Raw genomic sequence first — 25,553 nt, forward strand, 5'->3', positions numbered from 1 at the left:
AGGTTCCCAGTCTCATCCTGACAAGAAAATCACAGGCATCTAGTTCTCACAAAAATATTTTTTACTCATTTGTAACACACAAGAGAGCAATGTCTTTGAGTTTTACACTGAGAAAAGCCGATCTGACAACAGCGATGTTGCCTCTGTCAGATTTTTAGAATTCTGTAACTGGGTTCTATGCTCCTTATCTGTAGCAGTTACTTCTGTGCAGAAAGCTCATATCTATGTATGCATGTATGAGTTCTGTCCTTTCTGTTGTTCTTGCCTACACACAACATGAGTCTGACTGAGACCAGTGATTAGCAAATGAAGATGTTAAAATGTTGCGGGAATGACACTAAGATAGAAACAGAATGTGAAAAAATCATGTTTTCCTGTTTTTTCATCCCCCCCCTCTGCTGTAGGTCTGGTTTATGATGCAGTGTTACTGCTTAAATTCTTCTCTAGCCTTCCTTTCATACGTCACTGCTGCTGCCTTAACACTTCACCACATACAAGTTATTGTCCTAGTTTATCCAAGAGGACAAGTGAAATTTATGGAGCAAAGCAGAATCATGGATAGAGAATGACAGCTCTGGAAAGTTCTGCACCTGATTTCCATGACAACAGAGACCCTAATACCTTACAGCACCCAAAAACAAAGAGCAGTGACTTTTAAAACACTGGTTTCAGAAATACCTCACTATAAGGTGAAAAAAGAAAGGGGAAGAGAAAATAAATGGATGTTGTGGAGAGCAAGGAGACAAGAACCTCTGATTTTCATTTTATAGCAGCACTGGGATTCAGGGCATTGTCAGATAGAGGCAGCTGTCAAGCTTAGCCCATCCATCCCAATGACCTTCAAAAGCCTTCTATTCTGAGCCATTTGTATCTGTTTGTAATGATATCCAAATTTAGTTAGAAGTTAGCAAATATTCCTCTGGCATTTCCAACTTCTTGCTTTAAAGAAACAGTTTCCTGAGGCAGAAACCAGAGACCACTGCAGGCTTGCCAGGTGTCAAATAGGAAAGTGATGGAGTTCAGGAGATTATTTTGGAGCTCATCACCCACTTTTGTATCATGGGAAACACAAATCTCCTGTGTTTAAAGCCAGTGTGAAGGAAGTTCCTTGCTGCTAAAGGAAAAAAGGAACATGATTTTGTTGTACAAGAACCCCTGGAAGTATTACACTAAAAACACACCAAAATTCAGATATTTCAGGCTAAATTAAGCATATCACCCAAATCACTTAAACTAGAATGTGGAGTCCAAAGAAACACTGCAGGAGAAGTGTCTTTTCAGAAGTCATCTTCATCATAGATCAATACAAAAATTGCATCACACAGTAAAAAAAATCAAAAGTAATTTACCTAAGACAAGAACATGTGTGTACAACTGTGCTTGCTGAAGTTAGGATACAGGGTAACCATTCTAGTCCTGACTCCCCTAAAAAATATCCCCAGGAGGTTTTAGTGTGAGTTTGTCAGTCTAAAAGCAGATTAAAGTAATTTAACTGAACAAAATTAGATTTTAGTGCTTCATTTATAGAAACTTTGACTATTATGCAGTTTTAGTAATCCAGAAGGGATTTTAAGCCCAAGAAAATAACCGAAGGATGTGAGTGGAAAAAGTATTTGATGGTTTGTAGTGAAATTGTCACTTACTTACACTTGCAAAAAGAAAGAAATTCATCAGTTTAATCAAATGTGAAATAACTGTAAGAAGCCACTGGAGCAACAGTCAACTTTATCTGAGTTAAGACAATTATTACCTGCAGAATCACCCTGTTTTTGGAACATATCCCTCCCCACTTCTCAAGGAGAAAGTTGCTATGCACTTTGTGACCTTTCTGCTTTATATATATAACACCTTAAATTTTTTCCCTTTTTCTGTTTCTGCAGTAATATGCTACCAACAGAAACAAACCCAGAGTTTTCTAAATTCAGCAAAATCAGCAAAAGACAAAGTAGAAGAACTGAACATACCTGCTGATAGAAAAAATTTAGAGTTGGCTTGTCCTCAGTGAACTGGTTTAGAAATCCTTTTGGCAAATACCGAATTCTCAATTCATATCTGAAAAACAAGAAAAAGAGGCTGTTGAGCAAAATTAAAATTAAGATTTCCTCTCAACATTCTTAAAAATATGAATAAACTCAAAAGAAACTTAGAAAACTAATGGAAAATTTCCTTTTTGATTACTTAAGAGAACTAAGCTGGGATTTATCTGTAACTGACATTTCATGGAGATGTTTACAAAGGACCTTTTTAACAGAAGCTAACTTAGAGCCCTGCTGCCTACTCAGAGCTACAGAAAGGACCAAAGCATCAAGACTTGGAGCAGATAAGCTCCAGATCCATGGGAAGGGAGGCCCCAGTTAGGTGACAACAGATGAGCTGCCAGAAGCACTGACATGACCCCTGGCAACAGCTTTTATCTCTGCTTCTCACAAGCAGGGACTTAAAACGCTGATCCTGCTGCTCCAGGAGTGACAAACAGTGTCACTCACCAGGGAGCCACATCCTGCAGGAGAACAAGGAACAGGACTCTGCTCCTTCTCTGATCAACACTCACCTCTGATCAGTATTCACATCTGGATTTTCCATAGGTTTTGACAGGGTTTCTTTGTAAAAAGGTTTCCTGCTCCTCTATTCATCATCAAGACATATGCAAAAGCCAAACAGTTTTGAACCTGACAGTCATATTTTTTAAGGTAAGTGTACACCAGAAGTGAGGGAAATTCGGAGTGAGCCTTGACCTATGACCTACACCTAAACTGTATCCCTTCTTAAACTTCTGCATTCAGCCCCTAAATTTAGTAATATTTCCTGTTGTAAACTTCTGCTTTCAATCCCTAAATTTAGTATTATTGCTTGTCCTGTGCTAACAGCCCACAGTGTTTGACACAGACTGTTTGCTTCCTTCTCTGACACATTCCTTCAATGAAAGCCTGATAATGAATGTCTCCATCCCTTGGGCTGTGCCAACACCACATATCCTAACTAACACTCTTAACAGTACTTCCCAAAGTAAGTATATTTAACAATCTGCTCAAGATAAGAGCAAATATTACAACATTTCAATCTGTTGGTTTCATCAGGACAAGAACTTCTTTTCAGCAAGTGATTTGGCTGCCTGTAATCAAGATTTACATAGGGATTTGGTAAAAATTTACTAGGGGTAGGTGCTGCCCATGTTTCCACTGCAAGCAGAAGTTGCAATATCCTTATTTACTTTGAATTCATTGAAAACACACTGTCCGGTAATAAACCATTAAAATAAGGAAAAAGTTTTGAGACTACTAGAATGATGTCTTGTTCTAGTATGGCAATGCATTTCATAATTCCTGTGCACAGAAAACATGTTAAAGAGTGAAATGTGGGAGAGGCTGAGAACACCTGACAGAGAGCAGAGTTACACTGGATATAAGAAAGAAATGTTTTACTGAGTGTGGTCGTACACAGAGAAGCTGTGGCTGCCCCATCCCTGGAAGTGTTCAAGGCCAGGCTGAATGGGGCTTGGAGCAACCTGGGACAGCAGAAGGTGTCCCTGCTCATGGCAGGGGGTTGGAGTCAGTGATCCTTAAATGTCCTTCTCAAACCAAACCATTTTGTGACACAGGACACAGATAAACAAAGAAACTCAAAGTCACAGTTAAGACACTCACAGATTACTCTCATATACAAATGAACACAGAATCACCTTCTATTGCTGATCAACCTTTACATTTCATGATCCCCAGCAGATAACTAATTTCATTTAATTCACTAAAATTTAGGTATCAGCCAAGTTGTACCTCCAGGTATTTATGTGTCAGGGAGAGAAGGCACCATGAGCACACACTATCCAGCACAGAAAAGCAGAGACTCTCCTGTTTTTTATTCTGCCACAGCCACTAAAATCCACTGCTGAACACAACTGCAGAGACTGACATGGAATAAAACAAGTCTGTGTAAAAAAATCCTTCCTTCCTTTTTGGGGGCTCTTTAATCCAGTGCTTTTTAGAATGACAGAATCATTACAGTTGAAAAAGACCTTTGAGATCTTCAAGTCCAACCATCAACCCAGCACCAACACAATGTTCACCATTAAACAGCGTCCTCAAGTGCCAAATTCACACTTTTTTTGGAACACTTTCAAGGATGGATACTCTATTGCCTCCCTGGGCAGCCTGTTCTAATGCTTGACAATGCTTTCCATTAAAAAATTTTTCCTAATAGCCAACCTAAATCTCCCCTGGAGCACAAATATGGTGAGGAGCAGCAGAGGAAGTAAAGGAGACTCAGGGGAGACCTTATCACTCTCTACAACTCCCTGACAGAAGAGTGTAGCTCAGTAGGGGAGAGGCTCTCCTAAGTAACAAGAGATAGGACAAGAGGAAACCATCACAAGTTGCACCAGGTAACGTTTACACTGATTTATAGATCAGAAAATTGGATATTCACGATCAGAACAAGTTTCTCCATGGGCTGTCAAAGATTGGAAGTAGCTGCTCAGGAAAGTGGTGGCCTGGAGGGATTTAAAGGACAAGCAGATGTGGCACTTGGGGACATGGTTTAGTAGTGGCCTTAGCACAGTTGGGTTAACTGTAGGGCTTGATGACCTTAGAATCACAATTCTGTGATTCTAGGATGCAGAACACCATTACTCTCTGGGACTAAAAAAAAACCAAAACAAACCAAAAACCAAACTGAGGAAAATCAATCTCCCTCCTTTACAGGGATGTGTTGTCTTAACTGATCAGCCATGAAAGTGCTGCTTTTTGCAACAGGATCTCATGAGGAAATCAGGTAAGGCAAAGCAGCTCAGCTGGGACAGTCACCATGTGTGACCTTCATTACCTATTTATAACCTAATCTCTGCCTGGGCCTGTGGGAATGAGGAAGCCGACTTCCAAAGGCCAACTCAAGGATGGGCTCAATTTTCAATATCCTCTAAATTTACTGTCTTTGAAATGCAGCCAGCTGACAAGGATGACATGTTCCTTTCTCAGAAACCAGGTCTGCTTTCAGAGCAAGTGTCTCAGCTGATGATCACTCCCTTTATGTTTGATGAATTATTCCTGGAAGATCACCAGTCTCCTTGCTGCTCTGCCCCTCTACTGGGGCACAGCAGCACTGTGACACACCTCACAAAGGTGGGCATCAACAGAGTTCACAAGCTGTGCAGTGAAGTGACCCATCCACAGCAGAGTGAACACCACTGAGCCTGTCTGGGAGCTTCCCTGTCAGTAACAAACACTACCAGGGCAGCTGGTGGAGCCAAAAAAAAAAACGGGTGATCCAACTCTTAATAATTTGTGACACTGAAAGAATAATCTTTCCAGTCCCAACCTTGCCTCCAGCAGGTTCTGAATCAGTTCACATCAACAGAAAAGTAACCAGAACAGAGAAGATGAGAACCAGGAGGGCACACAAAGGGGAAATCTTGTGCGAATTTAATGAACTGCATCAACTTATAGAAGGCTTATAGAGGTATTAGGGCTCAGAGAAGGAAAGGAAAAGCACTGGAAACTGGAAGCCAGAGTGCAGTGAGGAGAGGGACAGATCTTTTAGATCAACTTGGTCGACTCATTAAACCATCCCATAGGTGATCTAGCCTTGTATCTTTGCCAGGGCTTTTATATCACAGCTACCAACACTCACAGTCCAGGACTGCTGAGCACTGGGGTGTCTCCCACCTGTCAGAGCCACAGCATGGATGTCACCTGGTTACAGGGACCTACTATACAAACCCAAACTGCAGAGCTAGGAGGTGTCTGCCCTGTGGAGAACAGGGTGTTCCAACACACATAACTTGTTACGTGAACCTCTTTGATATTTCTTTTGTGTGACACAAAATACCAGCAAAAGGAACAGAGCTCTGGCACACAGCAGTTTTTTGGAGACGTGAAGGACAGCAGCTGTGCCTGCTGTTCAAGACTTAGTATTACACAAAATGATGAGGGTTGGTGTTGTCTATGATTTAAGAGCCCCACATCCTGCTATCCCTGGCTCATCCTGCTGGGTGATGGATTTTATTCTGGTGACTTCTGTGTGCAACCTACTGACAATCCGTAACTTCTAGTACCTGGATTAGTCCATAAGAATTCCAAGATGTAATTTCTGAACACTGTGAATACACAACCCTTTAATTTGGATGATAAATATAAAATAACCACATGAGGTATTTAGTGGTTTACTAACACTATAGGAAGCTTTTAATTTAAGAACCATTCAAAGACTACTTCCCCTTTGGTAATCTAAATATTTCTACAAGCACTGTCATATGATCTTAGACACTTTGTGTTATGGCATTACAAATATGACAGCAGCATTTTGATTATGCACAGCAAATCTCTCTGGGTTTAAAAGGTATGTCAGGCTGCATGTATTTGATAACACATTAAATGACACTTGGAAAGGTATTGAATAATTTACACCTTATCATATCTCTTTCATGAGCATTTTATACAATTCCTTTCCACAAGCTTCAAAACAATATCTAACTTTGTTTTTAAAACCAATTAAATGTGTTCTGCAATGTGTACCACACAAGTTGTATCTCCTTATAAAAATGGAACTGACATTGGTACACTAGGTAACAAATTTCCGCAGCATAAATTATTCACATCTCATCCACCACATGATAGCACCACTACCACGGAAAGGACTCGGGAATCTTCTCCTTTCTAAGCTGTGATTTCACAGTATTATCAATGAAAATTTTCTTGTGAGGGAAAATAGCCATTTAGATCACAGAAACAAAAATATGTAACATACACAGAAGAGAATATGCAACATTCCTGAAACACAGGTTCTAAACATTCCTAGTTTCTTTGAATTTGTGGAATTTGTTAAAATCAGGACCCTAAAGAGAATTTACAGACTGAAGATTTCCATCTGTGACATCTGCTAGACTATAATAACTCCATTTGCAAGACATTAAGTATAGACTATTAACAATAATTTTGCAGAAGGTATGTGCAGCCTCTGAAATAACAAGCAACTTCTGCACAGATTGTGGTTATGAAGATAAACCACAGAAATAGATGCACAATGCTGCTGCAATGAACAAGCAACCACAGTAATCTATTCTTTGGTTTAATCTCTATTTGGTTTATTGGTATTTTCCAACTCTGAGCTCCCCATTTTCCCTAGTAAACTACTGTGTCTTTCTGCAAATAAATTTTAGTTTCCTCTTGTCTTTCTACCAAGAAAGCAGACAGTTTCCCTACTTCCTCTCCTGAGCAGGCACCACCAGTTTACCCTCCTAAAAAGTTGAAGATACTTAGGTCATGCCACTTCCTTTTATCAACTAACCAGCATCACAAAAAACCTTAGCAAATGTGCCCAGGCTATGAAAAACCCCCAAAATTCTGCAGTTATCTTTCTACTGTTCATTGCTACTGGTATAATTTGAGAATATCACAGTCAGAAGGAAGGCAGATAGCACTTATTGCTGTGGGCCTCAATATAAATAAGTTTAACAACTGAGAAGTTTTGTAACAGCAGAGGGATTAAATGATTTCTGACTGTATTTCACTCTTTTCAAATCACATTTCTTCTAATCAGTCTATAGATCAAGTTCAACCAGTACTTAACAATAGCCTTTTGGCTTTATTTAAAGAACAAGATTTATCCTTTTAAAATTGCAGCTATGTGCTTATACCTCAACTAGGAATAGCATTCCCATCCTAAAATTTTTAAGTATGACAAAACTTGCAGATTTCAGCACAAATTATTAGATTTCTGTTCCTATTTCATGCTTCCTCTAAATTCCAGGTTTCTCTTCAGTTTGCAGGAAATTCCTTAAAACAACGAAAACCCTTTCAAAGCAAACAAAACATTGCTCACAGCAAGAAGTTTGGTGGACTTATTTCCCCCTATTCCACCAGCTCTATTCCACTACAAGAAGTTCCTAGTAAACCAAATTACAGAGTATTCTTAATGACAAGGCAGGAAGACTCATATGACTGACATTGAACAGACTTATACTCTTACTTCCATTCTTCTGGAGGGTGGGCTAGTTCAAATTTCTCTCTCACATTGGACACCCCCATGTCCAGGTGCAGCCAGTGAACTTCCTCAGACTGCAGGTGACTGAGCCGTAACCCATAGCAGGCCACATTTTTCACCTTGTGACAGTCCACGATCTTCTGAATTATGCCCTAAAACAGAGAAACACAAACTCCTTACAAGCTGTAAAATACAATAAATATGTATTTTTTAAATCTTAAATATTATCATGTAATACCCTACACAAAATACTAAGCAGCACATAGGTAGCAACTTTATTAAAAATACTAAATATATTTTATTGTAAGCTACTCTTTCACACAACCAGTTACAATTGCTCAAGTTTTACCAGTATGACTTTAGTAAACATCAGTAAATATGTTCCATGCATCTTATCAGATTTAGGCCAGTATATCCTCTATGTAAAATTAGAGTAACATAAAAGCCGAAATTTCAAAAGCAGGTTTGTGGATGAAAGCAAGATATATTAGTTAGGAAAAAAACCACCAGCAGCCTTTAAAAGTTGCTCTCCATGAAGAACCAGAAAATCATCTTGAACTTTCATCCTCATTAGTGCCCCAACAGCCAGGATTTCATAGGTCACACCACAGCCCCTTGGTTTCCTTCCCCCTCCTTCCCTGACTCATTTGAGATTCAGCAGAGATCCCTTATAAAACCAGGCAAGCGACGATTTTTTGGGAACATTCTCAAACACAACAAATGTTGTTTGCCCTGAGGTAAATTTCAGAGTTTGAGGATCTCTTGCCCAAGAAAGGAACCTTTTACATAAACCCGTAGCAGATTGCCGTGTCAAACATAAGAAAGGTCTGACGTGCAGTAACTAAAAATCAAATGTGGTACTGGAGCAGGGATGAGCAACCTTTCAATGCAGCGTGCCAGGCTGTCCTGCTCTTATCCCCACTAGGGAGCCAGCAGGAGCTCCACTGCTGCCTCACAAGCCCTCAAAGGGAAGCTGTGTGTCTCTGCAAGGCAGCAGATCCCTGCTGCAGGAGCTCAGCAGGGGCTATCGCTGCTCCCTGACACTTCTCCCAGGCATTCACATGCCTTTGCTTCTGTGCCTGTAATTTCCTACTGAAAACTGGTCTGAAAATTTCCTACTGAAAACACTCATACAGGTACACAAACTCACAAACACACACACACACAGATGCACGCAGAGATGCACAAATTGCTGATTCTTGCTCAGAATTCCAGCAAAACAACACATTCAGAGTGGAAGCTCTACAGGAGCCAGAAGCGGCCTTCTGGAGTGAGTTAGGTGAGGGGGTTTTCTATAGGATGACACTGTGGGTCTGGGGCATAAGTCTGGTGGGAAGCAGCTGAGGGGGGCCCAGCCTGGAGAAAAGGAGGCTCAGGGGGGACATTTAATACTGTCCTCAGCTCCCTGAAAGGAGGGTGAAGCCAGGTGGGGGTCAGATTCTTCTCCCAGGGAACAGGGACAGGATGAGAGGAAATGGCCTCAAGCTACACCAAGGGAGGTTTAGATTGGGTATTAAGAACAATTTCTTCACTGAAAGGGTAAAAGCCTTGGAACTGGCTGGCCTGTTCCAAGAATCATCATGCCTTGAAGTATTCAAAAACCATGTGGATGTGGCACTTGAGGACACTGTTTAGTGGTGAACTTGGTGGAACATGGTGCTGTGTTCATAGCTGGATCTGATGACCTAAGCAGTCTTTCCCAACCTAAATGACTCTGTGATTGCTTCCCAAAATTTATTGTTTTATAGCCTGAAGAAATTGTTTAAAAGCCTGATTCTGCAAATTAAGCAAGCAGAAAACTAACAGCAAGAAGAGAATTAAGAAAGCACTAAATCTGAATAGAGGGGGAAGATGACACATGTAGGAGTGGAATCATGCTGTTGGTGAGGTGTTATCAAGCTGTTAAATCAGCTCACACATCTCCTCAAACTGCAACCTTTAAATAATCTTTCAGAAGCAACACAGTACAGAGGAATGTAAAACAAAATTCTTTCAAGCCTACAGGAAGGAAACATGAGCCATGTTTAGTAAGTTTATGGAGACTGAGTTAGAAGAGGTTCCATCAAGCCCAACAGGACCCTGCGTCTGAGAGCAGCAATGTGAGCATCCTCAGAAGCATCTTTTTGGTTCAGAACCTGCAGTGGCCCAAATTTCCCTTGTCTCCCATGCCCTTGGGTTGGACAACCAGTGCTAAGTGGATGGCGAGTCCAGACCTCAAGGAAGATGGACAGCAGCAGCAGAGCAAGCAGGAGGCTTGCAGAGGATGATACTGCGTGGGAGGGAAATTTCACAACACTCTGGGCAAATCCAAGCTTTCAAGCAGCTGGCAGCACCACAGATTCACCAGCTACAGCCTGTACGGACAGTCAGAAGGTGCCTGAGCTGCCAGGACAAAGGTCTGATGCAAATGAGCAGCTCCCTGCAGGCACCTCGCTAAAACAACTCAAGGAGGAACTGGAGGGGCCACAGATGGGTGCCAAGGGATGAGGCAACACCAGGAAAGCACACAGGAACACTTCCTCCAAGTGCTCGACAGGAACACTTCCCCCAAGTGCTCTCCTAACCTCAGACTATTTTTATCCCAGTGGATTTCCCAAGCCAAGCATTGTTTCTGTCATTCATCAGCCCTCAGTGAAACTCTTCCAATTACTCATCTTGTCTCCTCTTAAAGCAGTTCACTTTTTGCATCCTTCCCCAGCAATTCCAAAGGTCTATTATCAGGTCAGTGAACGTTTTAAATCTGCATTAAATGCAAATTGTTTAAGTTTGTTTCTTGTCTGCATTTGAGAAGGTCTCTTTTGTATTTGTATCACAAACTACAAAAGAGAACAGTTGCCTGTATCCCTGGAAACACTCACCACCACCAAGCATTCTCAAAAGAGGCAGGCATATTTAACCTCTTCTTCACCCAAAGGACAAGCTCTGCTTAGTTAGTAAAGCCTAACATTTTGGCAGGCGAGCTCTCATCCAAAGGGAATGGTGCCAGCTTTTCTATATGCAAACAGAAGAGATTAAATCATTTTCATCTCTTCCTGCACAAAGCATGTAACATACAGCATTACGTTTTGGAAATCCATCCCTCCCCTCATCTCTGACACTGTCAGTTGATAATGAAAATGGAAGTACATGTTCTTAGATGATAGTTATGCCTGCTGTGATAAGAAATGGCTTTGGAATGGAAAAAATTATGGTAAAATTATCTACAGCCATGAACTACTGAGACTACTGATGCGTAAGGCTCAGCTGAAACTATTAGTGCTTACTCAGGAAAGAATCAAGATGGACATCACAGCCCTCTCTAGTCTTCAGTCTGGGATTTCAAAAGGACTGAAGAAGTCAGATGTCCTAATTCCCACCAAAATCGAGCAAGATTTTAAGTCTCTGTCTTTTCTGTATCATCAATCAAGTCTAAACTTATCACAGAATCAAAAATCAAAATACATATATTTTCTGATTTATGCAAGAAGGGAGAGGTACACAGCGAGGTAGTTGTTGTCACAGCCCAAGAAAATAATTAGCAACTATTAATACATGCTGCAACTCAAGGAAAAGCACAAACACTAAAGAGACAGCAGAATGGGTGCATAGGAGGTCAAGTGCAAGTGTTGGAAAATGTATTCTAAAAAGCCATGTACTGTCAGGAAGGAAGAAGTGGTGCTTTATATGAAATAAACACATGAAGTGCTTCTCTTCGCTGATGTTTAGGAAAGCTGCAGAGCTCATTCCAGGTGCTATCAACCCATTGTCAGAAACAAAAAATGGAGAAATAAGGAGACATGGTGATTAAGACACTCAAAATGACTGGTTTGCAGTCTCTAGTAACACATCTATTTGCTTAAATACTTTTTTACTAATAAATCAAAGGATTTGAATTTTAAAACATTTAGAGCCACACGTCCCATCAGGAGAAGCCAGCACAGAACAGGGAGGTTCATCCAGCCACAGGGACTTGCCCCAGCCCTGGCTGCTCTTTCCAAACAGTCCAAGATGAATCCCCAAGGCTTGCACTGGCACTGTAGCCAGCATCAGGTCAGTGCATTTAACTCCCATCAGCAGTAAATAACACTTTGAGTCTCCTCAGGTCCTGGGCAACCTCCACAGACCCAGTGGAGACGCCTGGAGTGTCCGACAAAGCCACTGCCATCACTCCAGGATGGGTGACAGCCTCTGTGCTTTCCACAGTGGCTCTGTGAGGAGCCCTGCCAAAGCAGCCCAATGGTCTCTGTGGCAGTGATGAGAATGCTTAATCAGAATTTTCCAGACAAACAACTTAACTGCTTAACCACCTCACAATAGCAACTACAGCATCCTGCTGAGACATGTCACCACAATCTTTTAGCTGGAAGCACAGCCAAAGAAATCTGAAATCTCTCCAGACTCTACTGCAACCACTGTTTCAGCTCAGGAGGCTCCTCAGATGGATTGCTGAGTGGAAAAAAACAAATAAAGACCATCAGTTTCAACCTGCACAACAAACTTCTGACCTCAAATTAATCACAGCTAGAAATCCCTGTTGGATGGCTTGAATCCTGCAGAAACCTAGTCCAGAACAAGATTTCACTTTGGGTACAGGGGATCCCTGCATGAATATAAATTTCCTTGAGGAGTTTTCATGTGTCTGTTGGCAGCTCCCTACAACTGCAAGGCAGTCACACAATCATCTGCCACTTCAATGCGGTTTACCATAATCACATCGATTTTAATTAAGTTTCTGAAGCTGACATTTACATCCTTAACATAAAATAGACTAGTACAGCTGAGCAAGAGACAGTGGGAAGCCTTCAGAGGAATTTCCTATCAATAACAGGCAAGGGATAAGTGACCTTTCCCTCCGTTTACCCCAGCAAGAAGACGAAAAAGCTTTTTCTATAGGTAGAAAACTGGACAGCTTTGATTTTTACGCATTTATCTAATGAACCACAGATATGCATCACAGCTAATTTAAAATAGATTAATATTTGCCCTAAATTAGGAGAATGTGCCCAAAAATAAAATTTATAGCACAGTATATTTAGAAGAATGCTGAAAAATCAACCAGAGAAAGGCCACAAGGCACACAGTACCCTTGGCTCTCCCAGTATATATCAATAATACTTCACTTCTGTAAATGAGTGAAAATGAATTGCTTGCTTGTAAATTAACAAGACTGATGTGCTACTATGAATAAATTGAAGACAGAATAATATACTCCCAGTGTGACTACAAACCTAATTTCCTTATTTAGTAGGAAGGGGAAAGTTTCTTGCACCAGGAAAAGTCTTTAAGTAGCAACTCTGACACAGGCACAGCGTGCTAATGTTTATGCAGCACTTCAAATATGTCAAACACTATTTATATATCAAGTATTGTAACTCCTGACGACAGATTTATATGGGGGACTTAAATGAAAAGCCCAACAAAAGTAAATGGCAAAGGTCTGATGAAAATTAATTTATAATTTCCATAAAGGAGAACCCTAGAATGTGCTCACTACACCAAAATCTGGGCTGTTCTCTGACAACACTATGTCTGACAGTCAAAGCAAAAAGCCCACATTCCTCTTTTCCTCATTACTGCGCTTATCCAGCAAACACATTTGTGTATCATATGATAAGCAAGACTGGGAAAGTGATGAGCCTGCACAAGAACTCTGCCCCTGAAGCCCAACAAGTTCATACTGAAACCACAGCCTGAACACGGGCTGTCCTGGTGGCCAGGATTCTGTCACCATTCCAGCACACAGACACCTCAGCTCAAGTAAGACATCCACTCAAATGCCTCCGAGCTTTCATATTCAAGCCATACTCAGATCTGTCATCCCAAATACCTCTCCACACCCACACAGAATTCCACAAGGAACCTTGCAAGCACACACTGACAGCACTGACAGAGCAGAGCTGGTACAGCCCTGTTTTCCAGTCTTCTTGGATTAATCAGCATTTTTCTGATCCTACTGCACACTTCCCAAATAAAAGCAATGCTGTTTTAAAAGCTGACAATAAATGTAGTTTTCTAGAAGCTTAACATTCAAAGCAGTGTGGGCAAGGCAAGGGAGGGAATCCTGCCCCTCTGTTCCCTCTGGTGAGACCCCACCTGCAGAGCTGCATCCAGCTCTGGGGGCAAGCACAGGAAGGACACAGAGGTGCTGGAGCAAGTCCAGAGGAAGCACCAAGACCATCAGAGAGATGGAGCAGCTCCCCCATGGAGCTAGGCTGAGAGTTGGGGCTGCTAAGCCTGCAGAAGAGAATCTCCAGGGAGAATTTAGAGCCTCTTCCAGGGCCTAAAGGGGCTCCAAGAGAGCTGGAGGGGGATTTTTTGCGAGGTTATGAAGTGATAGGATACAAGCATATGGCTTTAAAAGGAAAGAGAGTACATTTAGGTTAGGTGCTATGAAGAAGCTTTTTCACAATGAGGGGGTAAAACACTGGAGCAGGCTGCCCAGAGATGTGGTGGATTCCCCATCCCTGGAAACACTTGAGGCCAGGTTAGACTTGGCTCTGAGCAACCTGATCCAATTGAGAATGTCCCTGCTTGTTGCAGAAGGGCTGGAATAGATAACCTTTAAATGTCCTTTCTAACCCAGATTTTTCTGTGATTCTATATTTTACTACTCCCTATCCTCAGATGCACTTGCAAAGTCTAAGAGCCCCCCTGGGTCCAGTTTTTGTACAGTTAAACACTGATGCAAGACGTTGACTTGAAGCCATCTACAGATCCAGATATTTTCAGAAAAATGTCAAAGGGCTATTTACATTAGGTTTAAAATGGTTTTTTGCATGTGTGTCTCATCTAAGGGCATCACAAGTACTTTGCACAAGTGAACAGGCATTCTAAAGCCCAAGGGTACTTTTGTCTTAGTGTACTGACTATCACCATACCATACACCTTTTTGTTTACAAGTCAAGATCCCTAATTCTGAATTCTTGCTACCTTTTTCAGGTTCTCAGAAGGGAGGCAGCTACAAAATAACCATACAACCATGCACTGTTATCTGGTACAATTCATGCAGGCACACAGCAGAGAAAAGGAAGGAAAAAAGGTAAATTGCACCAGTTTTCTAGCTCTTATAGTAGACCAGGAATGATTTTATACATTTTTACACACATCTATTTGATTTTTGAATCACTGCACTCCAGTCTGGTTCTATACATCAAATAGCTCCACTGCCTCAAAGCACATATATCACTGTACACATGTAGAAATGAGATTTGAATATGCAGCTATTGCTGTAAAGAGCTGACTTCACCAAAAATACTAACCCAGCTTTGACTCCTGCCAGTGCTCATAGCCTCTTTCCATAGAATTTTGTGTGACCAAGCTGCTCTTCCTGTTACTAAATCTAGTAAGAATCTATTTAAAATCTAGTAGGAATCTATTTTAAAAAAGAAACCCAGTAGATAAAAAAACTTATCTGATTAATATATTTGCATATCCTTTACAGACTGCAGTAGATACACCAGAGCTACTCCACCCATGCCCATTCTCCTACAACTCCTCAAGCTTCTGGCTTGGGAGGAACTGAGCAGCAATAAACCACATCTGGCCCTTCCACGATTGGGTAGCAGCAAGTTCAACTACTGCCTACCTATCAGTCAGTCAGAATCGGTATCATGCAGCCCAGATCTGCTCTAGAGTAGCCACTGTAGATGTGTGGCACCCTTTGTCCAGATACTGGCTCTAAATAACATGGGTTTGAAAAAGAGGGAGAGACTTGGAGGTGAGCAGGTGGAATCACATCTGGAACCGAGGTTGGACTGACATGCTTCTTGTCCTTTTTCAGAACAGACAATATCCTTCTTAGGAAATGCTTGGAAACCAGGAATGCTGCTGTGGATGATAAGGGATGTTCATCAATAAGGCTTTAATACTATATTCCCCTCATGGTGCAGCAGCAGCATGGTGCCAGCATAAACAGGCATTTCCTTTCTCCCCCCAGTCTTCTCAGCTGTGTCAGTCTGCAAGACAATGCAGCTAACAAGATTACAGAACTGATCTGGATTTGAAACAACAGCAAAACAATCATTCATTTTAACTTGGATTGAGTTTGCCAAAACAGTCACACCACCTATGCCAGCACAGAGAAAACAAACAGCAAGAAGGGAGCTGGCTCAGCTGCCAGATGAAACACGTGTCTTAACCAGGACAGCATTTAAATTGCAGACCTTTGCACTACAGGGTCTTTCCATTCCTTCACCACAAACTGGATCTCCAACCAAATACTCTGTTCTCTTGCAGCAATAGGTGAAAGTACAGCATGGGCTGAACAGCAGAGACAAACAGGAAAGAAGATGCGGCACACAAGAACACAGTAACACTGCTGAATTAACTGCTTTAGTGAAGACCCTGCTTCAGGGTCTTCACTAAAGCAGGTAATTCGTGCACAAATAAGCATGTTAAGAATGTGCTTCAGCCCTTCCCCTGAAGGTTTCAGCTTAGGGAACAGACCTGAATACAAATTTCCAACCTGCACACATGCCTTCCACCTGTGAGAAGTAAGAATTTGCATGTGGGTAGGGAAGCCGATTCATTTGCTCTTGTCTTTTCACAAACGGGATGGGATGTAGCCAAGGTATGCTCCTTGCATTTAGGGTTTTTTAATGTTAGGTAATGTCCTTCCTCTTTGCTAAGGATGTACTTTTTAAATTCAGCTTTTTGAGTTCTTACACTGTCAACATTAAGGAAGCTGACATTTCAAGTTGGTACTGCATAGAAAAGAAAGAAAAAGACATTTGAATTGTGAACAGGTTAAGAGAACCCTAAACACTATCTTTATTTGTTCAAGAGCTCTAACCATGCTTCTCTCCAACTACAAAAATAAGGACAAATCTGACAGGTTAAAAGTTTTAATGCTATCTCTATCCAGCTTAAGTTCCACAGTATAACAAAATTGGAAGGAAGAAAAAAAAACTTTCTGAGAATCAACGTATGATACATATCTGGCAATAACATGGTTTGAGATTTGTGGTTGTTATTTCCACATAAATAATGCATTTACTTCTCACAACTACTAGATAAGAATCAAGGACAAGCTTTAAAGGCTAGAAGTTTTTAAAAAGGTATCACTGATGCAAGCTGAGCGCCTCTGGGATGGAAAATGAGACCGCACAGAAGATCTGCACTTCACCAGAAGTCACCTGCAAAGACTCACAGAAGGCTTCCCAATGTCTGTTTTCTAAAAATCCCAGATCTTCTCTACCTACTCAATCAGCTACATGCATTTTTAAATTTTTTTTAAATTATGGTTACAATTCTGCTTCAACCACATCTGAAAACAGAGGTGATTTTCTAAGTGCTGATCAAGACACGGTGGCAGTGTTTACTTTCAGGGTGCACTTGAAACCAAAAAATTCCATCTCAGCAACACCCACCTCCTCACATGCCACACCTGAGGCAGTGAGCAGGGCAGAGCATGCCCTGCATTCTCTCCAAGCCCAAAGCCTAGAAATCCCTTTGTGCATAAGCACCTAGACACCACATCCAAACAAGCCATACCAAGATAAACAGTGAAGACAAACAACCTTTCTTCCCCTGGCAAATGCTTGGCTGTGTCTACATACAAATTCACAGGAGGAGACCACTGTTTGCACATTCATAAAAGCCTTTTCTTGCTTTTAGAAATTAAGCATGTGTTTAGTATAACACCAAAGAAAAAGAGGGTAAAGAGAACATGCCAGCTATTTGAAATCCAAGAATGTACTTCCCAGAATTGAGAAACTGCTCTTGAATCCACTGCAGAGCACAGCCTTCATCACTCTGAGGAAACAGCTGTCTTTGAGGGACTAAATCCATCCAGAATAAGCAGCGGTCCACAGCCTAAAGTTCTCCTCAAAGCAAAGCCTACGTGTAGCCACACTGTTGTCTTGGTGAAAGATATTTTAAGACAAACAGCAAGGAAATCACAGTCCAGCCTTTTAAGGGACTCCTACAGAAAGCTGAGTTCTTTCATATGAGTTTAACTACCTGAGTTTTAATGAAAAGTGTTTCCCTTCATGACCAAGGAATTGTATAGAAGGTATACAGATAAATCACTGTTTCTACTCTACGCTTAGGATATAATATCTTTTTCTCTTTTTTTTATTTTTTTTTTTTTTTTGAGAGGAAAAGGCTTTCCTCACTGCTTTGACTGTCAAACACATCCTTCATTCACAAAGGCAAACCACACTTTGTTAGAAACAGATTATGTTAGGAACCACAAATCAGGAAAGAAAATTCCAACTTTACTTTCCCTGGGTACATTCCCTAAAGTCCTCTGGCTTTAGCTGCAGAAACACCTTTAATTGGCTCATCTGGAGATTTCAGACCAAGTCTGACTTCTAACACTGGGAATGCGCCCCAAACACTGGAAATGTTCCCCGGCTATCACCCCAGGAGCTGTGCTGACCAGGGAGTAGTTTTGGAAGACTTTTATTATTTTTCTTTTAATTGCAGAGCTGTCTCAAAGACATTCACCTTTGAATATTCCTTCAGAGCTCCTTGGAAACAAACCGAGCTCCAGTCTCCTCCCTCAGGTTGTAATTCAGAAGAAATGGCAGATGTCTCCTCCACAAAAGGAGGCATAAAAACCTTACAGGCTATTTTAATCTTAAATTATTCAGCTTGGTCGAACAGCAGTCATTCCAATGGAATGTAGGCTTGTACTCCAACAAGGGTTTACTGTTTCTAAAATAAATGTCATGGTAATACATCAGTGCTAGACCTTTACTACCTGCACATTCACATTCAACAGTCACTGTCCCAGTTTAACAAAATAACAAAAGAAGGACATTCACTAAAGAAGGAAGTTTAACAGCTACCCATCAGAACAATACAAAAATCCCATTCTTTTTGGAAACATACATCCAATTAAAAATACACGAAAAAATTAAAAATTAAGACAAGCCTCAAGTAACTGCTATGTGCCTGTTCTTTTGATCTTGCTTTTATAAAAAAAATGGCATATTCTTGCTTTAAAAAATGATACATAACTGCCAAAAGAACCCAGCAATGAATTTCTTACAGCAACTCCAAGTTTTTGTATCCTTAAAGTCCATAACCACAGGTATTCCTGAGCTGGAAAAATACAGATTTAATCTCTGCTTTTGTTTTCCAGGGTTTTACATACTTCTCTGGAAAAACAGCCTCCATTTCAAGTACCACATCAAGAGCCCTGGACATTTATCCACAGAAGAGGTTTGCAAGGTTAAAAACGTACTAACACATAGTTTTCCTCCTCTTGTACTAAGTAATGCACTTTATGAAACAAATCAATCAGATTAGAGATAGCAAACCATTAATAATTAAGTCAGGTAGCAAAAACGTTTCAAGTGGCACCCAAAAAATCTTTACTCCACATAAAAAATGTATGCAACTTATGATTCCTGTTGTTGAACCTCTGATCTATCCACTCACCAAATTATCCCCAAACACATATAGGAGCTTACTGAATTGACAAGAGACAGATTTTCTGATCATCACCAATAAAAATCCCTGGACTTCACAGGTCTGTGATCAAGATCACAAGACCTCCTCCACTGAGGAATACTCCTGGGGCTTTGAACTTGCAGCCATGATAGGAAATAAACAGTGCAGCAGGGAGACAAACATTCAAAACTATTTAGCTTTTTTTTCTCTTAACTTCATTTTCTCTTGCACAAAGGAAACTTAATAGAGGGCAAAAGGGTAAAACAAGTATCCTTCACTCCATGACAACTCTCTCCCTCCAGCAGAATCATGTCCTTGCAGTGGAATTGGAAGAACTGTTGGAAGGAGCAGATGGGGACCTGCTTCTACAGCAAGTACCTCACAGCAGAAAACAACCCCGCACACCACCTACCACCCTGCAAGATTCTGCTCTTGGAGGATAATTAAAAAACAAGCAAACCACAAAAGCATTTGACACATTAAACTGGGCTTCGTTACAGTTTAGATACCACAATACCTCAAAAATTTAAAGGATAAATGCAGAAAACTAAGATCTCAGAATTAGAATGTAAGTTCACAATAAAGTGTTTTCATGCATATATAATATTTCCACAGAACTCTAAGATCATAGATACTTATTCTTTAAAAAGTAAAAACCTTAGGTTTTTTTCCATTGATGAACTGAAGCACAATATTGTAAAAATACAAGCAGCAGGTGATTACCAGGGAAAGAGGATGGACAAAAAGACTTTCTGGGGGGACAAAAGGGACTCTTCAGAGATTCGTTTTTCCGCACTTCCAAACGGCATTTCTTTTCCAAAGTGATGTACACATTATATTTAAACATTTTCAGCACGTAAATACACACATTTTACATTAAACACATTAATTTCTTACTATTTCTTTAAAAAACGCAAAATGTCATTTAATGTCACTTTCATCCCAGCTTCTCATTCCTGCCCTGAGGTGTCACACGGGTTGGTACCACTGAAAAGATTCTGAATTTAACTCAAAATATACAACAAGTCAAGATTCTTTTAAAATAAACCATGAAACTTTTTTATTTGTTTGCTTCCAGATTTTTACCTCCCATATGTTAAGATAACACTTAACCCTAAAGATGGCTTAAGAATGTTAAAAACAGACTTACTCTGACATCAGTAGCATCTCCATGCCGGATAATGCTGGCCCATGTGGTTGGTTCACTGCTGTTTTCAAAGTAGTGGAAAACCTTCAGGACTCGTTCCATGGCCCCTGGGGAACGCTCCATCCCAGTACTAAGGTGAGTCTTTGCACCTGAACTTGGGGTGTGATTCAAGTTTGGGTCAAGGTAAGCTGCTGCCATGGTTTTGCTAGATGCTAGGTATCTGTCATATTCTAGAGAAAGGAAAACAAGAAGGAAATTAATTTTAGTTATGCATGAATCTTAATACTTCCTCATACAAGGCATTTACCAAAAAACCACAAAGATTCACTTCGTTTTTGGAAAGCAATTAAAATATTTATGTATTTACAAACATAAAAACCTACCCAGCTGACTACCAAAGAAACTTCAAGCCCCTTGGAGCAAGTGATCTGATCTTGAGCACCACAATTATTTACAAAAGTGGTATCTTCAGCAAAACCTCTTTCATTTGTTTCTCAGTGACTTAACCCAGGGTCACTGACAAAGCCTTCAACACCAAATACCAGCTTCCAGTTCAAACAGGAGTTTTCACTCCAAAAATCTACCAAGTCTTACAGCAAGCCTCTAAAGAGGCATAAGGAAACCCCAACACTGAACTGGAGGCTCTCCACTAAGAAGCCACACACCAACACCAGGCTCTCATGTGTCAAGGGTAAAACACTAAAAACGTCACTCCTTTTTGTACTACTTTGAGAACCAGTGGGACACAAAACCATCCAGATCGAAGTTCATTGTTCAGTGAGGAACCATAAGGAACACAGTTATTCCTCCTCTCAGCAATTCCTAAACAAGTGGCTAAGTTTTATCTTCCACCAGCCTGATGTCAAAGTCTGATGGCAAAAGGCACAGACCATGGTATGAGTCTGCATGTCAAAGAAGAAGAAAATTGCCTCTTGGCTACTGCTCCTAATTAGTCAGCCACAAGCAGATGGTGTCTGCAAAGCCAGTGCAGTCCAAGAGAAAAAGAGCAAACAGTACCTCCTCCCTGCCTGGCAGTCTAGAGCATCACTCCAGTCTGCTGGCTGCAGAGAGAGCAAAGGACTGCAGGGCTTTGCTCCAGGGCTTGGACAAGTGCACAGAGCTTTCCCAATCTCCTCCTCCTTGCAGCCAGCAGCCAGTAGGGAGGCAGTTTTAAAAATGTGAAGTTAAAAATAAACTAAACTTGATCTTTTTGGCATAGTACTCTGAACTTCTTCCTGGCAGTAAACGGAACGCCTGATCCCTGATTCACTTCACTGAGAGGCACAAGAGACTCCTGCTTCCAGCTGAGCTCCTGTAATGCCTGGCTGGCCCTCAGAGCTTCAGCTATCGCCCTGCCACTGTACTCTGCTGACGTCCCCAAAAACTGGCTCGGAAAACTATCAGGGGAAAAAAAAAAAAATCAAAACAAAAACCCAGGTGATTTAATTTTCAGGACTGGCTTAGTTTCATGCCACAGCTGCCTGAAGCTGCCAAACAGGAAGAGAAGCAGAAGCAGCCACTATCAGGGTGAGGGAGAGCATCCCCCCTCCAGCAGCAGCTGGCGGCAACACCAGCCACGGTCAAAACACACCATGAGCTCAGTTAACAGGAATTAGCACCAGCAATATCAAAGCTTGAAATCTTCAGACTGTAGATAACAGCATTTGGGAGGCTAAAAGCCTACTGAAAGTCTTAAGCATCTATCTAATTCAGACCCTCCAGATAAAGAAGAAACAATAGCCCATCTGGACAGGATGTCTTTACCTCTTGAATAAATGGCTGAATTACATTTATCCAAGGGAATGGTAAGAACTTACACTGGACAGACAAAAGGCCTCAAATGTCCTGCCCTCAGGGAAGATGGTAAGAGAAGCCAAGGAGATGCTTCTCCCAACACTCCCACAGTGTCTGATGCTTGAGGAACTTTCCCCACTTGCCAGAGTTTCCTATCTCTGTGAAAACTCAGGAAACCACCACAGCTTTATTGTTCCTCTTTTCTGGCCATCAATACAAATGAATTAAGCCAACCTTAGGCCCACATTAAAGCCTCTCCTCCTCTTCACCTCTCAGATCTGAAAATGCCAGGAGCCCCTCAGCAACTCTTTGACTTCTCCTCACCGAAGGAGCCAGCAGCTGTTTTCATACAAACATCAACTTTAAAGCTGAAACCAGCACAAAAATCTCCCCTCTGGCACAGTAACACCAAGACAACAGGACGGGGCAAGTTCCAAACTGCAGGACTCCTTTCCTGTAAGGCTAAAATGGCCATTGCTAAACCCCAAAGGTCCGCAGGGAGGGGAATTTCACCAGGCCAAATTCAGGCAGATGAATTAATAGTCCAATTGCTTGGAATGAAATTGCAGTTTTCAGGCTCAGACAAGACCACTGACCTTGTGCAGGATGCTCTGCAACCTTCAGAACAATCCACCCTACCTCAAGGTCACTGGTAAAAACTGCTGAGTTTTATTTAAAGTTTACATAAGCAGACAGCAGGGAGAATTGCTACAACACAAAGTGAGTCATTTTTTCAGAGGAGAACCAAAAGAATGCCCACTTTAGTATTGATTCACCACACTCCATCCACTTAATACACACATTCATCAGGTTTTATGTGGAACGGAGAAAAGCTACCAGGGAACACCAAACCAAGCATTTAGATGTCTAGCCATAGGCTTAAAAATGGACAATCTGCATCCCTTGGGAGCAGCAAAAAGGAAAGCAATGCAAGACTGCAGTGCCTACACACTGAAGTGCTCTTACAAGGTGTCATTTCAATGGATAGGCAAAACACTATTATAATGTTTCCATATTCACCAGAACGTGGAATTAGACATCAGACTGACAGTACTGGGTATGGGGGCTGTTTTCACAAGGTTATATTTCACAGAGGTTTTTCAAAGTAAAACGACCCCCTCCACAAAATCAGAACAGCAGTTTCCCTTCAGAATTTGATCATAGTTGGTTCCTTACAAATTCTTTTAAAAAGCCCAACGTTTACTTTATGAAGCACCAAAACAGCCATAAATCTGATAGCTCCAGGTATAGAAACACATGTCATATCTCTGGTTATGGACCTATTAACATTCCCATTAAAACCAGCCCCTGGGTTTGAGCTTGTAATGCGACTGTAAAACTCTGCCCTAGGCCAAAACTCTGTAAAACACAGCTGCTGTTAAACAACTATTTTCCAAGAGTTGACGGGTTGTTTTACGATACAAAGAAAGCTCAGATAACACGACCACGATGCTTATTTGGGCTGTTCTAAATTCAAACCAGACTGGTGTGTAATGCTGCAATTACACATCTCAGTTTAAATGAGCAGCTTTAATCCTCTTGGTATTAAACAGACAGGTAGTGTGTTCTACCATGGGCCAGAAACAAGCCACAGTCAACGAAAAGAAGGCAGATTTAGATTATATGCAAATCAGAAATTTTGGACACAACAACCTGGTCTAGTAGAAGGAGCTCTTGCCCATGGCAGGGGAAGTTAGAACTAGGTGACCTTCAAGGTCTCTCCCAACCCAAACCATTCCATGATTCCATGACTTAATTCTACTGTATTTTATTGCATCTTGTCATATAAAAGGCTAATGGTCTAAAGTCAAGCATGGTCAAACTTCTTTGTATGAAAGGCTCTGTGCCAGCATCCCTTAGAGCTTCCAAGAGGAAAGACTATTGTTCTCCCAGTGCTTGCACTTCAGAGAAATCACACAGATTTCTCAGTAATGTCAAGGACTATTCCAAGATTGAGGAAGGAGCAAAGCAAACCAGCCCAGGGCTGGTGATACCGAGTAGGTCTGCTGAGATGTTGCAGCTGTTACCAGACTACAGCACAATATGCATCATTGCTCAGATGGATTTTCTTTACTGTGGTGGGCGTACCTGAGATTTAGGCAAATTGCATCTTTCTAGAAGTCATTTCCTCTCAATGTGACTCCTCCTGACACATTCCCACATTTGCTGACTATATCAGAAACAAAGTCAGTGTTATGACTTCCAGTAGCACAATCAAAGTTTTAAGTCACGTTTCACTACCAGCTTTGAGAACTCAGAAATTAAATCATTTACACTAACGAGACAGTCAAAAGTCATTAAAAAATATTTAAATCAATTAACTGCAAATTGGTTAATAAAGCGATAGTAGAGTCATCTCATAAGGGAAATGGTTTCAATGCAAATAATGTCTTCAACATCAGCACTTTGATAATAGAAAATAATTTTAAAAATAAACAACACTTTCTCTTATTAGTGTTGGCTGATGGCCAACAACGCAGCACTAACAAGTTCATGTTACAAGCAACCAAATTGTAATTATTCACACTGTGACTCCACGTTGTCCTTTGTAGATACCATGGAATCTTATTATTCTTTAACCTCCACATTCTGACCCCCATCTTAGGCTTGAAGGCATCAACATCTATGAGCTAAAGCTCCTTCCAGGTGGCATTTCTGCAAAATAACTTGGTCCATCTAGATTCAAACCTATAGAAACCTGAAAGAATCTATAAAATCTATCAGAAAAAAATAAGAATCTATAAAAATACAGTGAGAATTCAGAGTTCATTTTGTTCTCTGGTCCTGGTATAATAATCCTCCTGCAAGATTTCAAATACTTTTAAATATTACAATTGTTAGAGAAAATAAAAGCCTTTAGATTGCTTGCACCTTTGAGAAACAATGCTGCTTTACCAGACAGACTGACTGGAAAGCAGCTTTGCAGAGGAGCTGGACGTCTTGGTGGACAACCAACCATGAGCCAGCACCCTCCTGACAAGAGAGAGACATGGACATAATGGAGACAGTCCAATGAAGGACCACAAAAACAGTTGATGAATTTGAGTGTCTGTCATACAAGGAAGGGTTCAGAGAAATGGAATGGTTTGGTCTGGGGAAGAAAAGCTAAGGGGGATTTTCCAAATGTACATAAATACGAGTAAAGATGGAGCCAGACTTCCCAGTGGTGCCCAGTGAGGGCATGAAGCAATGGGCACGGAGGAACAATACAGGAACTCCCATTTTAAGTACTAAGAGAAAGATTTTGCACTACACAGGC

At 41.1% G+C, this 25,553-nt stretch overlaps 1 protein-coding gene across 13 annotated transcripts in view; it reads right to left on the minus strand.

Moving 5' to 3' along the window:
- The window catches only part of PTK2 (protein tyrosine kinase 2), a 191,027-nt gene that overhangs the window by 87,786 nt on the left and 77,688 nt on the right, over positions 1-25,553 (minus strand). For all 13 annotated transcript variants that reach the window (XM_058833329.1, XM_058833324.1, XM_058833327.1 and 10 more), the window contains 3 exons: positions 20,504-20,730; positions 7,960-8,126; positions 1,965-2,052 (listed from right to left, as the gene is read on the minus strand). In XM_058833329.1, coding sequence (XP_058689312.1) covers positions 1,965-2,052; positions 7,960-8,126; positions 20,504-20,698 — 450 coding nt within the window. In that variant the 5' untranslated portion in view covers positions 20,699-20,730. The remainder of the gene's footprint in view (positions 1-1,964; positions 2,053-7,959; positions 8,127-20,503; positions 20,731-25,553) is intronic.

Source organism: Poecile atricapillus, chromosome 2, assembly GCF_030490865.1.
Source record: "Poecile atricapillus isolate bPoeAtr1 chromosome 2, bPoeAtr1.hap1, whole genome shotgun sequence".
Taxonomy (NCBI): Eukaryota; Metazoa; Chordata; class Aves; order Passeriformes; family Paridae; genus Poecile; species Poecile atricapillus.